Source organism: Mastigoproctus giganteus, chromosome 10, assembly GCF_048544385.1.
Source record: "Mastigoproctus giganteus isolate SK-2022 chromosome 10, ASM4854438v1, whole genome shotgun sequence".
NCBI classification, from domain to species: domain Eukaryota; kingdom Metazoa; phylum Arthropoda; class Arachnida; order Uropygi; family Thelyphonidae; genus Mastigoproctus; species Mastigoproctus giganteus.
This window is the reverse complement of record NC_143584.1, coordinates 178719692-178736135: the sequence shown is the minus strand read 5'-3', so window position 1 is coordinate 178736135 and position 16444 is coordinate 178719692. Positions and strand designations below refer to the sequence as shown.

Genomic DNA, 16444 nt, shown 5'->3' with positions numbered 1-16444 from the left:
TACGATAACATGTTTCCCACTTCTTTTCATAATATAATTCTAGGGGTTCTGCTTCTTGAGGAGGTAGAGCTGTCGACATCCAAGTCACATTCCACGGCCCTGCCAGAAACAGCCATAGCCCAATCAAAACTTCATTGTTTGACAGGAGGAGGGTCATGATGCTTAATACTGTAAAATTTGGCCCCTTCATTCTTTAGCTTATTTCCTTGCTTTAAGACATTTTTAAATTTTCTGTGGGAACCCTTACTATCACAATTTGAAAAACCATCACTGTCTTACACACGTTTGTTAAAAAACCTATTCACTGTATTTACCTCATCATTACTTACAAAAGGCTCAATGTTGGGGAGCTCTTGAATTTTAACAGTTGATTTCCTATTTGTTTTGTTACCCTCCCCTAACACAGTATCTTTGTTAGCACTCATTTTATTCATTTATGCTTATTAATCAAAATTCAGTCATAATATGCAGTGCCAATACAATTTCCAAAAATCACTTCTTTTAATTTTAATTATATTTCCTCAGATTTAAACCCTGACACAGAACAGTAAGGTCGTTCTCATTAATTAAGGTCCCCCAGTCTCTAAGCATCAGGATTTTAAATTATAGCCAGATAAAATTTTAAGTATTTACACCCATGCTTTAGCATACAACCAACTGACCATTAGAATGAAGAACATTCCAACTGTCAAAATAAACTAATGTCTATAAGTAGTTAAATACTACCTGATATTTTGAAAAATATACTGAACCCCAGGAACGTTTAGGGGAACCACAGTGACTACTTCTTTAAAGAAGCATCAGTCTAGTGGAAATTTCCAAAACACTTGTATTTCTGTCAGCCTACCAACAGCAAAAGAACAATGGATCCCCCTATGCATTTTATATTATTTGGTAATTTTTAATTTTTACTACACCAGCATTACTTGTTGCAGGTTGCAACATTTCTTTTAATGTTGTATAATAGTGATTTTATGATTTTATAAATCATTGAATGCTGTGATCTTAAAAACTCATGATAATAAGTCTGCTAGCCACTAAACTAAGTTTGCAATTTACCAAATTTATTTCTAAAAAGAATATTAAACACTACATTACATAAATTGAAAAGAAAAGGTAACCAAATATGGCTTTATAAACATCTAAGAATAATTTTCCATGATTGTTCTTTCTGTTAGCTGTCAAAGCAAACTCTGTTCTGTGGGTTTTTCATTTAAAATGCAGTGTAAACAGTATGGGATTGATTCTTTCTCTCAGTTTATAAAGCAATGAAGTGTATTTTCCAAGGAAAATAAAATTTACAGGATAGCAGCTCCTCTAATCCCTTGTGGCTGTCCTGAAGTTTTAGTTATAGAAAAATCTAAATACCAGTCGAAATGTAAAGGTATATAAAAACCACTGTCTCCTAGAAATAATTAGTAAACCTACCTTCTTTCTCAATTACAATATTAAAGGCTAATTGAGAGAAGAGGAAGATAGAAGTGCACCATGAAAATCACACAGGTTATTGGATGACAAACTTTAGTGTTTATAAAAAAAAAATTTAAGTGCAGCCATTATCAACCCACTGCAGGATGGAAGCCTCCTCAACAATTCATGCTGAGGGAAATGGACCATAATCTGCCACGCTGGTCCAGTGCGGGTTGGCAGATCGACCGTATTCAGCAGTCAGGGGCTTGAACCCCGGTCTACTCAAAGAGCGTGTGCTACTGCACTCCCGCTCCTGCCCACTCGGCTACGGAGGCACTAGTGTTTATATGTATAGCATTTCTGGAGAAAGAGAGGAGGGTACTTTTGTTTATTTATTTTTTTTTTTATCTCTGCTATTTTGTTTAATTTCTTTTTAAATGGAACATTACCAGAGCAGTTTTGTGGTTGATTGATACAGTGGCTTTGTTGTGTCTGAGTTTCTCATTTTCAACAGCCCAAGGTGATAAAAGAATAAATAATATTGTTACAGAAATATTATTGTAACCTTGTATTATTAGGTAGGTAGCCAAAACATGACTACCTACCTAATATGATGTTGGTCCTCCATGTGCAGCCAAAAAAGCTCGTACTTGGCAAGGCATGGACACTACAAGAAGATTTCTAAATGTGTCTTGTGTTATCTGGTACCAACACGTAACCAGCAGATCCTTTAACTCCTGTAAGGTCCATGGTTGAGATTCCGCAGATCGGATTTGTTGCTCCAACACAAACCACAGATGCTTGATGGGATTGATGTCTGAGGAATTTGGAGGCCAGGACAATACCTGGAAGTCTTCCTCATGTTCCACCAACCAGTCTCGAACAATCTGGATGGTGTGTGCTGGCGGGAGACACCGCCTGGATTGTTCGTTATCCTGCTGAAAGACGGCACTGCCAGAGGGGAAGACCGTTGTCATTAAAGGGTGTACCTAGTCAGCAATGATGTTTAGGTAGGTGGTAAATGTCAGAGTGCCCGGCACATGGATGACTGGACCCAGGGTATTCAAGCAGAACATTGCCCAAAGATGACACTGCCGCCACCGGCTTGGTTTCATCCAGGTGCCATCACTTCCCCAGGCAAACGACACACATGTACCAGGCCATCCACATGGCACAACAGGAAACATGATTCATCAGACCAGACGACCTTCTTCCAATCACCCAAGGTCCAGTTTCGATGCTTGCGTGCCCATTGTAGGTGCTGTTGCCAGTGAACTGTGGTTAGCATGGGCACTCGGAGCAGCCTGCGGCTATGCAGCCCCATTTTCAGCAGGGTTCAATGTACTGTGTGTTGTGACACATTACTCCCGTCACCAGCAATCCAATTACCGGCACGTTGCCCTTCTGTTGCCACATACCATCCAGGAGAGCCTTCGCTCACCTCTAGCATCGATGAGCCTTGGTCATCCAACACCTTGCCTGCGGTTTGTGGGTTTTCCCTCCACTCGTACCACTTTCGGTAGGTACTGACCATGAGCACCCTACCAGCCGTGCCATTTCGGATATGCTCTGACCCAGTCGTCTGGCCATTACAATTTGGCCTTTGTCAAACTTGCTTAAGTCCACTGCCTTTCCCATCTGAAGAACAAGAGTAACACTGATTAATGGAGCTCGGTATGAGGTGTTTTTTATACTTTGTCCCGACCCGCTTACACTCCATAGTTCACCTGCAGTTGCTTCAATTTGCATAATGACTTGCTGGTTATAATGTTTTGTCTCATTGGTGTATTATACCTTTTATATAACTTTAATTTCTATTTTGCAAAGTTCTGTGACTGAGTTTTAAATTGCTGCAATTAACTGAATTGTATTTCAGTATGAGCAAGGTCTTTATAAACAACTTACAATTTTTAATTAGTTTTTGATTTTAATCTTAATTTTTATATAAGATATAGAGGTGAATTGCTTTAAAAGGAAGCTTTGCTATTTCATATTATAATTTACTTTATTGAAATAAATTATTTTTATGTGCCAATTTAAAATAAATTTGTGGATCATTATCCTAACCTATAGTCCTTTTTCTCTCCAGGGATGATAATTTTGTGAATTTGGGGAGGGGTATTATGCCTGCAGTTTTAATTAGATGAGCAGAGTCCAGCAATAGCTGACTGCTCTGACATATTTAAAGAAATGCTTCTAGTATAGTTAAAAATATGTCAATATGAAATTTCTTCCTGGGATGTAAGCTCACCTTTTATATTAATTTCTTATGAGAGAGTTGTAAAATTGTTTAATGTTTTGCCTTTGCATAGCACTTGTCAGGAACAAATCTACCACATTAAATGTGGAAGCCCTGTACCACAATTATTTCAAACACTAAAACTTTATTTTATTAATAATAAATAAATTAAAATCTTGAAACTAAACTACTTTTGTTTCTTTATTATATTTAATAAATGCAGCTGGAAGCTGTCAGTCATACATTCTGTATATTAATGGGATAATGAGCAAAAAATATAGAAAAAAATATAAAATTACAAATTGTGTTGAGATGTAAAGCTTTACTGCTTGAAATGTAGTTTCATTCAGTAAGTCAGTGTTATATTTTATAAGCTTACTTCATTATTAATTTGTATTATTATTATTTATTTATTTTATTATTTTTTTTTTTTTCTTCAGCAACTTCTAAATGAGCTTCATGAATTAGGAAAATTGACTTCTATGTCCTTGTGGGTGGAACTGTATCCAACAATTAGTGCAGATGCTAGGTTCAGTAGTATGTTAGGACAGCCAGGTAAAGATAAACTTAGTTTTATGTTATTTATAATATTAAGGGAAAATTAAATTTGATAATCTGCTCTTGGAAGAAATAAAACAAGAGTTAATAAAAAATTAACCCTTTCACAAGTATGCTTTTATTTGTGCACATGTTATGAAGGTTGTAAGAGTATCAAAAATTATGTCATTATATGTTCAGATTGTCACAAATGGGTATGATGCCATATATTAATTGTTTGTTAGCTAACAGAGCAGCAATGGCTCAATATGTTCTACGTTATAAGTAAATTAGTTTAGAAATGGAAGATTTACCACAATTTATTTTTTACCTTGATGTCTTGTAGAACACTTCAGTGCTGATACTCTCTGTGGTTGAATAATTATACAAATAGATAGCTTTAAAAATTGACATAGGAGTTCATAATCTTTCAATAAGGCTCATGATGGCATGGGCTTATACAAATGGAAATTGAGGGAATTCTCCAAAATTCAGATCCAGAAGCTGATGAAACTAAATCGGATAATACATGTGTAAATGTGGCAGCTCACTAATTCCATCTGAAGGGGTACTCCGAATTATGTTTATATTTAACGGTTTCATATATTGTGGGAAAGTCCAAATTGTAGAATGTAATTACAGCAATACCTCGCTTAGCACGGCTTCAAACAGCACGGGTTTCACTATAACACGGTTTTCAATTAAATTTAAGTTGAAAATTTACTGTACATATTAAAACTCATTCAATAGCCTAGACACGTACTGTACATATATGCTGTGTTGTCGTAGCCTAGGTATGGGTACACATATGCTGCGATGCCAACTGTATTGTCTCATATATGCTGCACATATGACAGTAGTCCCCCCGGGCAGTCAATGGCAACAGTGTCCAATTTTCTTAATTCCATCCTGATGAGACGACATGATAGCTTTTCAAACTTTTCATTTCACAATTTATTTTTTACCCCTCTAAATAGGCCCCGGGTGCCAAGCGTTTCTGTGGCCAAGCGATTCTCGTGCATTTAAAGAGCGTTTTCTGGTAAGCGACTAGGTTCTATTTTGTTTTCTCCCTTACTTATTAAACCTTTTTGTTAAATAGCTTCATTTTCTTAGAAACACTAAGAAGTGAGCTCAGAAGAAGGAAAGAACCTTTTTCTTTAATTTAGTACTACTACTAACTATATTAACCTCTATGCTTGGCCACAAGCGGCACTGCTCCTGCCTCCCCGTGGCGGGGCCGGTAATCTGGGAGGTAAAGGTAAACCCCCAGGGCCAAAAGGAGCTAACATGGATACAAATAGTTATCCCCCTTTAGAGCCATTGAGCTCAAGACAAGAGACTCCCGACATTGACCATGACTGCGTTCACCCAAAAAGGCTTCGAACGGAAGCAAAATGTCCAAATGAGATACCGAATTTCGTGGTGGTACATTCGTTATCTGCCCAACCTGTAGGCAAGTTATCACCATTCTTGATACAAAAGTGTTTAGAGTCTATTACAGGGTCACCAAAAATGGTGAAGCGACTACAATCTGGAGACCTCCTGATCGAAACAGCCACCTGAAAACATTCTGAGCGGCTGTTAAATACAACATCATTTGGGGGACTGACAGTAACAGTTACTCCCCACAGAACCTTAAATTCATCAAGAGGTGTGATCAGTGAGTGGGACCTAATTACAGTCTCCGAAGAAGAACTACTCCAAGAACTTAGTAGTCAAAAAGTAACAAGTGTAAAAAGAATCATGAGTAAAAAATATGGGAATCTAACTCCAACTAGAACCATCATTTTAACATTCAGTACTCCAGACTTACCATCCTCAATCAAAGCTGGCTATTTGAATTGTCGTATTAGACCATATATTCCGAATCCTGTTCGTTGCTTCAAATGCCAGAAATATGGTCATTCACAGCAGGCATGTAGAGGTGACTCCATTTGTCCCATCTGCGGAGCTAAAGAACATACTCAAGCTGATTGCTCGGCTGCAACCGCTGCATGTCCAAACTGCAAGGGAAATCGCCCTGCCTTTTCCAAATCTTGCGAATTATGGATTACAGGGAAAAAAATTCAAAAATATAAAATAGAAAATAAAGTTACTTTTCCTGAGGCACGTAGGCAAGTTATGTTGAGCATGCCTAGCAGTCGATCCTACGCTGTTCGTACTAGAAACTATGTATCTACTGGAGCACAAACAGATGTATCAATTCCGCCTAATACCTCAATGGCTAATTGGCTTAAATCTACTCTTTCAAATTCAAAAGAAAATCCTCAAAATAAAACTAGCGAAGCTACAAATACCCCAATCAGTATCCCTAGTGATACTGAATCGGTCCCATATGACACAGAGCAAAGGAAATCTGACACATGTTCAAAACAAATGGAAACTCCCACCAACAGTATGGAAGTAGACGAGCGTTTAGGTAATGGGGAGCCCATTTTGGAACTCCATGCAAATGACACCATGGATTCTGTTCGCCCCTATTTCCCGAAAAAAGATAAAATAAAGCAAGACAGATCGAAATGCTCCACTTCTAAAAAACAGTCAGAACAATCGACCACAACTAAACTCAAATAATGTCTAATATCATACAGTGGAACTGCAGAGGATTAAAAAGCAATTTTGACAATATAAAAGATTTACTGATTAAATATAATCCGATAGGAGTATGTCTACAAGAAACTTTCTTATCATCTTTCTCAAGCTTCACCAAAATTTACAAACTATACAATATATAGAAAAGACAGGATTTCGGAGTCTCCTGCTCGCGGAGGAGTAGCTGTGCTTATAAAATCAAACATACCATCCAGGCAAATTCAATTACAAACTAGTCTAGAAGCTGTGGCAGCACGTATTTCAATCGGTATATCAATTACCCTAACTTCTATATATATTTCCCCTTCTCAACCATTTTCAAATACAGAACTTGATAATTTGGTTATACAACTACCATGTCCAATCTGCCTTTTTGGCGACTTCAATGGCCACCATCCATTATGGGGGTCGCCTGCGATTGACACAAGAGGCAAATTAATCGAAACATTCATGAATAATAACAACCTAACTATACTAAATTCTGGATCTCCCGCTTATATTAACCTATCTACAGGATCTACTTCTGCAATAGACTTGTCAATCTGCTCACCAGCAATTCTCCCAAGTATGACATGGTCAGTGCTAAACTATCCTCTAAACAGTGATCACTTCCCAATCCTTTGCTCATTACAAACAAGGGTAACTGCAAATCTCGAGCACCGATCCACCTGGAAGTTCAAGAAGGCAAACTGGGAGAGCTACTGTACCCAGGTCCAGTTAGACAGGAGTTATGTTCAGCAACATCCAATTGAAGACGTAACTAACTACATTACCAATCAGATACTAAATGCAGCAAAAAATTCAATTCCGAAGTCACGACCTCACAAGTGCTCCCACCATAATAACTGGTGGAACACAGATTGTTCTAATGCCAAGCGTGAGAAAAACCGTGCTTGGAACAAATTCCGTAAGTTTCCTACAACCAGTAATCTAATAGAATACAAAAGACTTAAAGCCGAAGCAAGGCAGATTAGGAGAAAAGCCAAGCGTGACTCCTGGATCTCATTTGCCTCAACTATCACCAAAGACACTGAACCACGATTCATTTGGAGAAGAATTAAAGCACTAAATGGAAAATTCACTCGACCACCCTCTCCAATACTCTGTTGGAATGGAAAGGATCTCTCGGCACCTAAGGAAATCGCGAATGCGCTAGCAGAATCATTTTCTTCAATATCTGCTTCTGCTTCCTACTCCATCTCCTTTCAGTGCATCAAGGCAGATGCAGAACGCCGCAAAATTAACTTTTCCACACAGCTCTCACTTCCATACAATCAACCATTTAATATAACAGAACTCAAAGAATCCTTAAATAAATCTTCAAATAGTGCTGCCGGCCCAGACGACGTATATTACATCATGCTAAAACAATTACTTGAAGAGGACTTACGTACCCTATTGATCTTCTATAATCGAATCTTCTCAGAAAATGATTATCCACTTTCGTGGCGTCATTCTCACATACTTGCCATACCAAAACCAGGAAAAGACCCTTCTTTGGTTAACAATTATAGGCCAATATCTCTCACAAGCTGCATGGGGAAAATTTTTGAAAGAATGATACATACGAGGCTTACCTGGATCTTAGAAGCAGAGAACCTTTTAACAGATCATCAGAGCGGCTTTCGTAAGAACAGATCCACTCTTGATGTCCTTATCAAAGCTGAATCGAATATTCGGAATGCCTTTGTCATGAAGCAACATCTAGTCATGGTCAATTTAGATATTGAAAAGGCATTTGATACTACCTGGCAACATGGTATTATTATGGACCTTTATCACCTAGGACTAAGGGGTCATCTCCCTCAGATAATTCAGAATTTCCTGCGCTACCGCTCTTTTCAGGTCCGTTATCAGAACGTAGTGTCTACACCCCATATTCAGGAAGAAGGAGTACCACAGGGATCTATACTCAGCGCAACATTATTTGCAATTCAAGTCAACAGCATAACTAGAGACATCCCCAAAACTGTGGAGGCTTATATGTACACGGATGACCTCGCCATCTCCTGCCAATCTCAAAGCATGAACACCATTGAGCGTCAACTCCAACTTGCCATTAACAGAATTGAATCCTGGATGTCACGCAACGGATATTGACTAGCTGAACAAAAGTCTACCACCACTCACTTTTGTAAGAACCGTACTGTCCACCACCATCCTGAATTATGGCTAAACAATTGTCCAATACCAGTAGTAAACAGCATCAGATTTCTCGGTCTGATATTAGATAGTAAGCTTAACTTCCAAGCACATATCACATATCTACGAACTATTTGTCTAAAACAGTTGAACATGCTTCGATCAGTCTCATCCATGTCATGGGGAGCTGATCGGTACTCCTTACTTCACCTCTACAAATCTCTGATCCGTTCACGCTTAGATTATGGTTCTCCCGTATATGACTCAGCTAGGAAAAGCACATTAGATCAGCTAAATGTCATCCAGCACAGTGCCCTGAGGACTGCTCTGGGCGCATTCAGGACTTCTCCCATGCAAAGTCTTTATGTTGAAGCCCACGAGCCACCATTACATCTTCGTAGGAAAACATTATTGCTTTTCTATGCTTCTAAGATCCAGAGTCTTCCATCGCACCCCAGTTGGGAGTATCTTTATCACACTCGGTGGGATTCTTTTTATGAGAATAAGCCACATGAAAATCGTCCTGCTTCACTCAGGATCAAAGATCTTATTCAGAGTGGAATATTGATTTAGCTGATATTTTTCAGAACACAACTGCACCTGTTCCACCCTGGACGTATGTTTGTGCCTCACATGATACATATTTTCTCCAGTGGGGGAAGAATGTCATACCTCCCAATAACATGAGACAGTTGCACTCAGCCCATGCTACCCTTAACTCCGATGCATGTAAAATATATACCGATGGGTCGAAAACTGATAGTAAGGTAGGTGCTGCAGCTGTTTTTCCTACATGTACAATTTCAGCCACACTACCTTTATCATGCAGTGTCTTCACTACTGAACTTTATGCCATCAAGTTAGCACTTAATAAGATTATTGAACTTTGCATCTCACCCGCAATAATTTACACTGATTCCCTCAGTGCTATCTATGCTATAAGGAAGAATTTCTCCTCTTCTCATCCTACATTGAAAGAAATTCATTCCCAACTATTTTCCTGTGGTGCGTCCAATCAGTCAATCAGCTTTTGCTGGATCCTTGGCCATTTGGCATTTGATGTGCAGACTTTGCCGACTTTGCCGCTAAACATCCTCAACCCACTCTCACAACATCCTCAGGTCCCATACACTGATTACAAGCCTGTAATTCATAAAGCATGTTACGACAACTGGTCACAGACATGGAAAAGGAATACTAACAACAAACTTTACCAAATAAAACAAGAACCAAAGCTGTGGCTCTCTTGCTTCAGACCAAACAGACGTGAGGAAGTGGTGTTGGCAAGGCTAAGAATTGGACATACACATCATACCCATCTCTACTTGCTATTGGGAGAAATCCCACCTCAGTGTTCATCCTGTAACAGTCGGCTTACGGTCCGCCATTTTCTGCTTGATTGTCCCCTGCATTCAACCATCTGGTCAAACACGTTTCAATCAGTTTCCAGGCTTAACGTATCACCTGATTTATCTCATATCCTAGGAAACAATGCAAATATTGAAGAACTTTTAATATACTTAAAATGTATTGGCCTATACAAAAGTATATAATTTAACAACAATAAAGATAGGGTCATGCAATTAAACGATAAATAGACACAATTTGGCCTCAGTTGCCCTTGTGTCTTTAAACCCAATAACAACAACAACAACCCCTCTAAATACGATCGAAAATATATCTGCGTCTGGGTTAGAAATCATTGCCAACAACATGTGTTATGTTTGGCAGCATGTTTTGCCCCATTTGGCAAATGATTTCATTGGTTTTGAATCTCAGGTTCAGACAATTGCCGAAAACATTGTGAAGATCGGAAAAGACTTGGGATTCGAAACTTTTGGACAGTCAATGCAGTCATGTACATTGGACACTACCAATGAACATGACTGCATGGACTCACATGCAAATGACTTAGATGATGCATCTCTCCTTGAAATTGATAAGGAAATTGCATATGAAGAAGAGGAAAACAATTCTGACATGGATAACACCGAAGTGGCACCAAAAGAATTTTCAACAGAAGAATTGAAGAAAGTTTTTCGGGGCTTGACATTGCCTGCGAGCCAATTATGAATGGAGATCCAAATGTTGGATGTAGCATCCAGATACGGCAAATTTTATAAGATGGGATTCAATGGTACAAAGACTTGTATACCAAGAAAAAGAAGAGATGACTTCACCAAACTTCATTTTTGAAATACTCAAATAAACAATAAACCTTTTTTCTCATCTCTCATGATGTTACCTTTTCATTAATAAAATTTTTGCAGTATTTTTAATTGGCTATCAAGCACAAATTGTTTATAGATTTATTATAATTTGTTTATAGACTGTTTCTCTGGTACGCATTCATTTAAAACCCATTATAATTATACCTCAATCAGCACAGTTTCACATAACACGGAACAGTTTCGGTACCAATTATCAGTGCTATGCGGGGTATTGCTGTATATGTAAATATTTTCAAGTCATAGCTCATGAAAACGATTCTTATTATTCGTAATAGTAATGGTAGCAGCAAATGATGCAAAGTGAGCTTGTACAGCATCAGCCAAAAAAAAAAAAAAAAAAAAAAAGCCAACAGTTTACATTTCACCTGTCCCTTCCATCTAATAGTTTATCTAGTTCAAACTGTCCACCTCTAAAACAGCAGATAGGAGTTTGTTCCAACAATCAACCACCTGTTAGTGAAAGTCAAATTTTTGCACATCTGTCCAGAACCATTCTTCCTCAGTTGGAATTTATGCTCCCTTGTGTGTATAGTCTGAGAAAGAGGATGGATTCCATAAGATTTCAGCTTACTCAATCCATTCAAGGCCTTAAACACTTCTGCTGCTCTAGTCTGAGGCATGTTTTATCCTAAATTTAATTTTTTAAAAAAAATCACAAAAGTAAGAGATCAAAATGAATAACGCTGCACTGATCCTGCTTATTTAACAGCAGTACAAACTATGCTCTTTTACATTACATTATGTACTACATGATAAAGTTATTAAAACACATTTGTATTGCTATGAATTATAGCTTAATGGCCTCTTCTGATACTGATTACACTGCCAATTAAATTTATTTACAAAAAAACTCAGCAACACATTAAGTTAGATGGTATTAGGACATGAATATAATGAAAAGAACACTGTAATGTGATTTTTTAAACAGTAAACTTTTATTAGACATGTTAAATATTAATTAGGTATACATATAATCAGATATATAGGATCCATTAGCCATATTCCCGTTGTAATATTATTTCATAATATTGTCATAAAGAACAACTTTATTTTTAAATGTGAGATTTCTCTTAGAGCATAGAAATCACTCTGCAAGCGGGGCACTGACAACACCTGATATATGGTCTTATGATGGGTTCCGGCAAGGTTTCCAAAACGGCACCTTATTGTATAGGAATTTAATTATGAACTGAATAAACTTAATAGTCACATGGTATAAGAATGATCATTACCAAAAGTGTACTTCTTTGTTTTGTTCTTCATTTCCCACTTCATTACAGATTTTTTCTCTTGAGATGCAGTTGCTGTTTCATCTTCTTCTAGTCGTATTATTACACCACCCAAATTAATACATTTTCATTGCTATTATGTGCAATACGAGAAACTTTGCATATTCTTTGGTCTCATCTAAATAAATATAACTAGACAGTGGAACGAATGGATGGGTGAAATAGGTTATTTATATATATATATATATATATACTTTTTTTTTTTCTTTTTTTTTTTTGGCTGATGCAATATAAACTTGCTTTCTTGCATCATATCCCTATGTTAATGCTAAATAAGAACATCACCATTTAAGAGCTTTCCATACTCTTTGCTTCATCCAAAACTAGTTTATTAGCTACTGTCTTTGCTCCTGTTAGAATTGTCAAAAACTCTAAACACACATTGCTTGTTTCCTTTAATACAAATGTTTGTAGTCGAGTATGAACCATAAATGTATGAAGACTCTGGTATTGGGAGGTAAGAAACTTCCCATTGCCATTGTCTCTTGATGAAACATTATTTGAAGGATGTGCATCAAATAGAGCTCCTGCATATTCGAAGGATGTATGTGAGTTCTATCTGATGTTAAAATATCTTAATGTTTTCATTAGCATTTAATTTTTTCATATAAATTATTTTACTTCTTTTAATTGTGAAAACATTCTGGGAAAAAAAAGTTCTTAATTGTGTCATTAAATTTTCATTTAGAAAAATCACTATTTTGCAAAATAAATTAGGCTATCTATGCAATGCATTACATTTCAGTCTTGGTTGATTTTTATTTCTTAAATAGAAGTGAAAAGTAAATAACTAATTATCTTGTTACCAATTAATTACTAATACTAATTAATTAACTAATAAAAATAATTGGTTTTATTTCGCTGTATTTCCTTTAAAACAGTATTCACTAAACTTTTTGTAATAGAGTAAGTCCCCGACATACTTAAGAGACGTCGGCGCCTCCGTAGCCAGGTGGGAAGGAGCAGCAGTGCGTAGCACACGCTTCTTGATTACACCGGGGTTCAAGCCCATCACCACCAAATACGGAGGATGCGGAAAGGTCAGGGAATGACCACCGCATATCCCGGAGCAATATGGCCTTCGTAGCTAATGCTCCTAAAAACCAACAACAACTTAAGAGATACTTTCTAGGATTTCTTACATAAGTTGAGTTTTATGTAACTTGGGGATGACTAATGAATTATTGCTACTATATCCCTGATATGTCAAAATTACAAAAACCACTTAATATCCTCAGAAGAATGAAGAAAATTAGTTATATATTTTTCAATTAATTAGTAATATATATATATATATATATATATAATAGTTATATATTTTTAATTAGCACAATTAAAAACTTTTTCTGGGGTTGTTGTTGTTGTTATTTGGTTTTTAGGAGCATTAGTAACTAAGGCCATATTGCTCCGGGGATATGCGGTGGTCATTTCTGACCTTTCCGCATCCTTCGTATTTGGTGGTCACGAGCTCGAACCCCGGTCTGATCAAGAAGCGTGTGCTACGCACTACTGCTCTTGCCCACCTGGCTACGGAGGTGCCTTTTTCTGGGGACAGTGGTGAAGTAGCCGGAGTGGCACATAAGAAAAGAAAACATAAAAGAAAGAAAGAGAATGCATTTTATTGTATTGTAAAAACTGATATGTATTTCGTAGCCTTGGTTATTATGGTTGACTTCATTGGTGCCGATCCCTTCATCGTTTCTCACATTCTTTGTCCTTTATTATTGTGTTCACTGTTGACACTGACAAATCTAAATTCTGTGCGATACTTGTTAATGTTTGACCATTTTCATATACCCTTATTATTTTAATTTTCTGATCCAAATCAGTTGCTTTCCTTTTTTTGGTAGATTTATTAATACTGTCACTTATTCTCTTAGTCGACACCATGATAATAGTCAAAATGAAATTTTCTGTAAAGAACTTCACAGGGTTAAGGCAGAAACACTATTATCACCTTACGTGAGCTCACATTTTACTAAAGCACATTCCTGGAGGTCATTACTATAAAACAATAAAGACAATTAATTTGTAGTTTCTGGTTTTTGGGCTCTTCAGTTAGTGCAATCTAATTATAAATGTGTAGTAAACTCAATCTTATTGCATTTGCAATAATACAGATAGCTGGAATTCTGTGGGTTTTTATGTTGTTATGGTGAAATGTGTGCTCCCCTTCACTGAAATCTTCAGTCATATAAAAAAAAAATTTTTTCAGAATTTTCTCTTCATCCTATTTTTTAAGCTTGTTACTCCGTATCTCACTTGTGCTATTTGTGCATGCCGTATTCGTCATTATTGATTGCATATTACTATTTTATTTATTTAAAAAAAAATTTTTTTTTACTGTTTTAAATTTTACAATCCTGAAAAAAAAAGTACGTAATTCGGAAGTTATGTAACTCAGGCTTTCATAAGTCAGGGACTTACTGTACCTACTTATTTTGTCCAGGATTTTATAATAAATGCACCCGGATGAAGAAATGCAGTATGTTTCATGATCTTCTGTGATTTAATAATACTACATAACAAAAAAAGTTTGTGTTTATATTTCATTTTTCTTATATTGATTTTGTGTGCTAAATCCAATGATGTCATTGGTTTTTCGTTAATGTCGGTATTTTGGTGCTGTCAAAATCTTATGTTTTGGCAATATTTGAACATATTACATAATGCATACCAATATTGTGATATTTAAGTGCCTATAGTATTTGTGTAATAAGTTTTTTTTTTTTTTTTTTTGCTTTAAAATGAAGGTGCAAGTTATCTTGAATTTTTCTGCTTAGTTCATGATTGATTATTATATAGGTCTGGAGCAGGCGCATAATATCATTGGTGGCTCCAAGTTTCGCAATGTATGTAAGGCCTATTTTGGAATATCTGTGGATGGTCAAGACAAATTATAGCATTTCACCTCTGTTGTAGTAGTTTCAGGTCAACATTGAAGGAATTTTTTTTTGCAGTAGTTCTAGATGCATAACTTTTGCTATAATTCAAACAGACAGACAGACAGAGAGACAGAGAGAGAGAGAGAGAGAGAGAGAGAGAGAGAGAGACAGACCATCATGACACTTGCTACTTTTTTGTTGAGGATATATATCAAAGTTTAAAAAGTCTGCTGGTAGTCATTCTCTACTACATTATAAGACCTGACAATTCCAAATCCACCTTCCAGAGAAGCATTTTCAGAATTGGATGATGAATCTAGTGAACATGATAATTGGGATTACATGTCAGAAGCCTGTTGAAGTAAAGTGCCACATTTCCCTAATCAGCAAAAATTTAATCACTTAACAAGGGACTTAGTTCTAGACAGATTCATTGCAGAACTCCTGACATTTTGTTTAAAAAAGTGAAATCGACTGAATCTACTGGATCTTATCTGTAAGGCTTAAACATACAGAACAGATGTCACTTATGCATATTTTTACACTGTTACTTTGTACTGTTGTTTTAATTTGATTGGTCTTTGTGAAGAGAATGGTATTGGTCACAATCCAGAAGAGTGGTATCTTTTCATACACAGTTCAAGTAAATGTTTTAATGGCCTCACAAAGGCCATTATTTCACATTGATAAAAAATTATTTCACATTGATAATATACACCCATAAATACCTGTTGAATCTATCTGTTTGTATTGAAGAAGATTACAGAAACGTGAACTATGTGTGAGAGAAGGTCAAGTATAGCCAGTATAAATGGGATATTTGTGGGGACTTCAAGATGCTGAGGTTCCTTTTGAGTTTGCAAGTTCATTTCACTTAGTTCCCTTGATTTCAAGAAACAGTCTTGCTTCCACACCTCCATATCAAGCTGGGACTGGTCAAGAAATTTGTTAAAGCATTGGATCCTCAAGGTGACACCTTCAAGCACATACAATCTGTATCTCCAAATTGTCTGATGCAAAATTGAAAGGTAGCATATTTATTGATCAATAAGTTAAGCAGATGTTGGCTTTACAAGAACTGAGGCAAAATCCCCATTACTTGCTCTCTCACCTGGATTT

At 36.7% G+C, this 16444-nt stretch overlaps 1 protein-coding gene across 4 annotated transcripts in view; it reads left to right on the top strand.

Moving 5' to 3' along the window:
• Prp40 (pre-mRNA processing factor 40) overlaps positions 1-16444 on the top strand; it is a 434121-nt gene that overhangs the window by 215213 nt on the left and 202464 nt on the right. For all 4 annotated transcript variants that reach the window (XM_090383606.1, XM_090383605.1, XM_090383604.1 and 1 more), the window contains exon 16: positions 4090-4204. In XM_090383606.1, coding sequence (XP_090239732.1) covers positions 4090-4204 — 115 coding nt within the window. The remainder of the gene's footprint in view (positions 1-4089; positions 4205-16444) is intronic.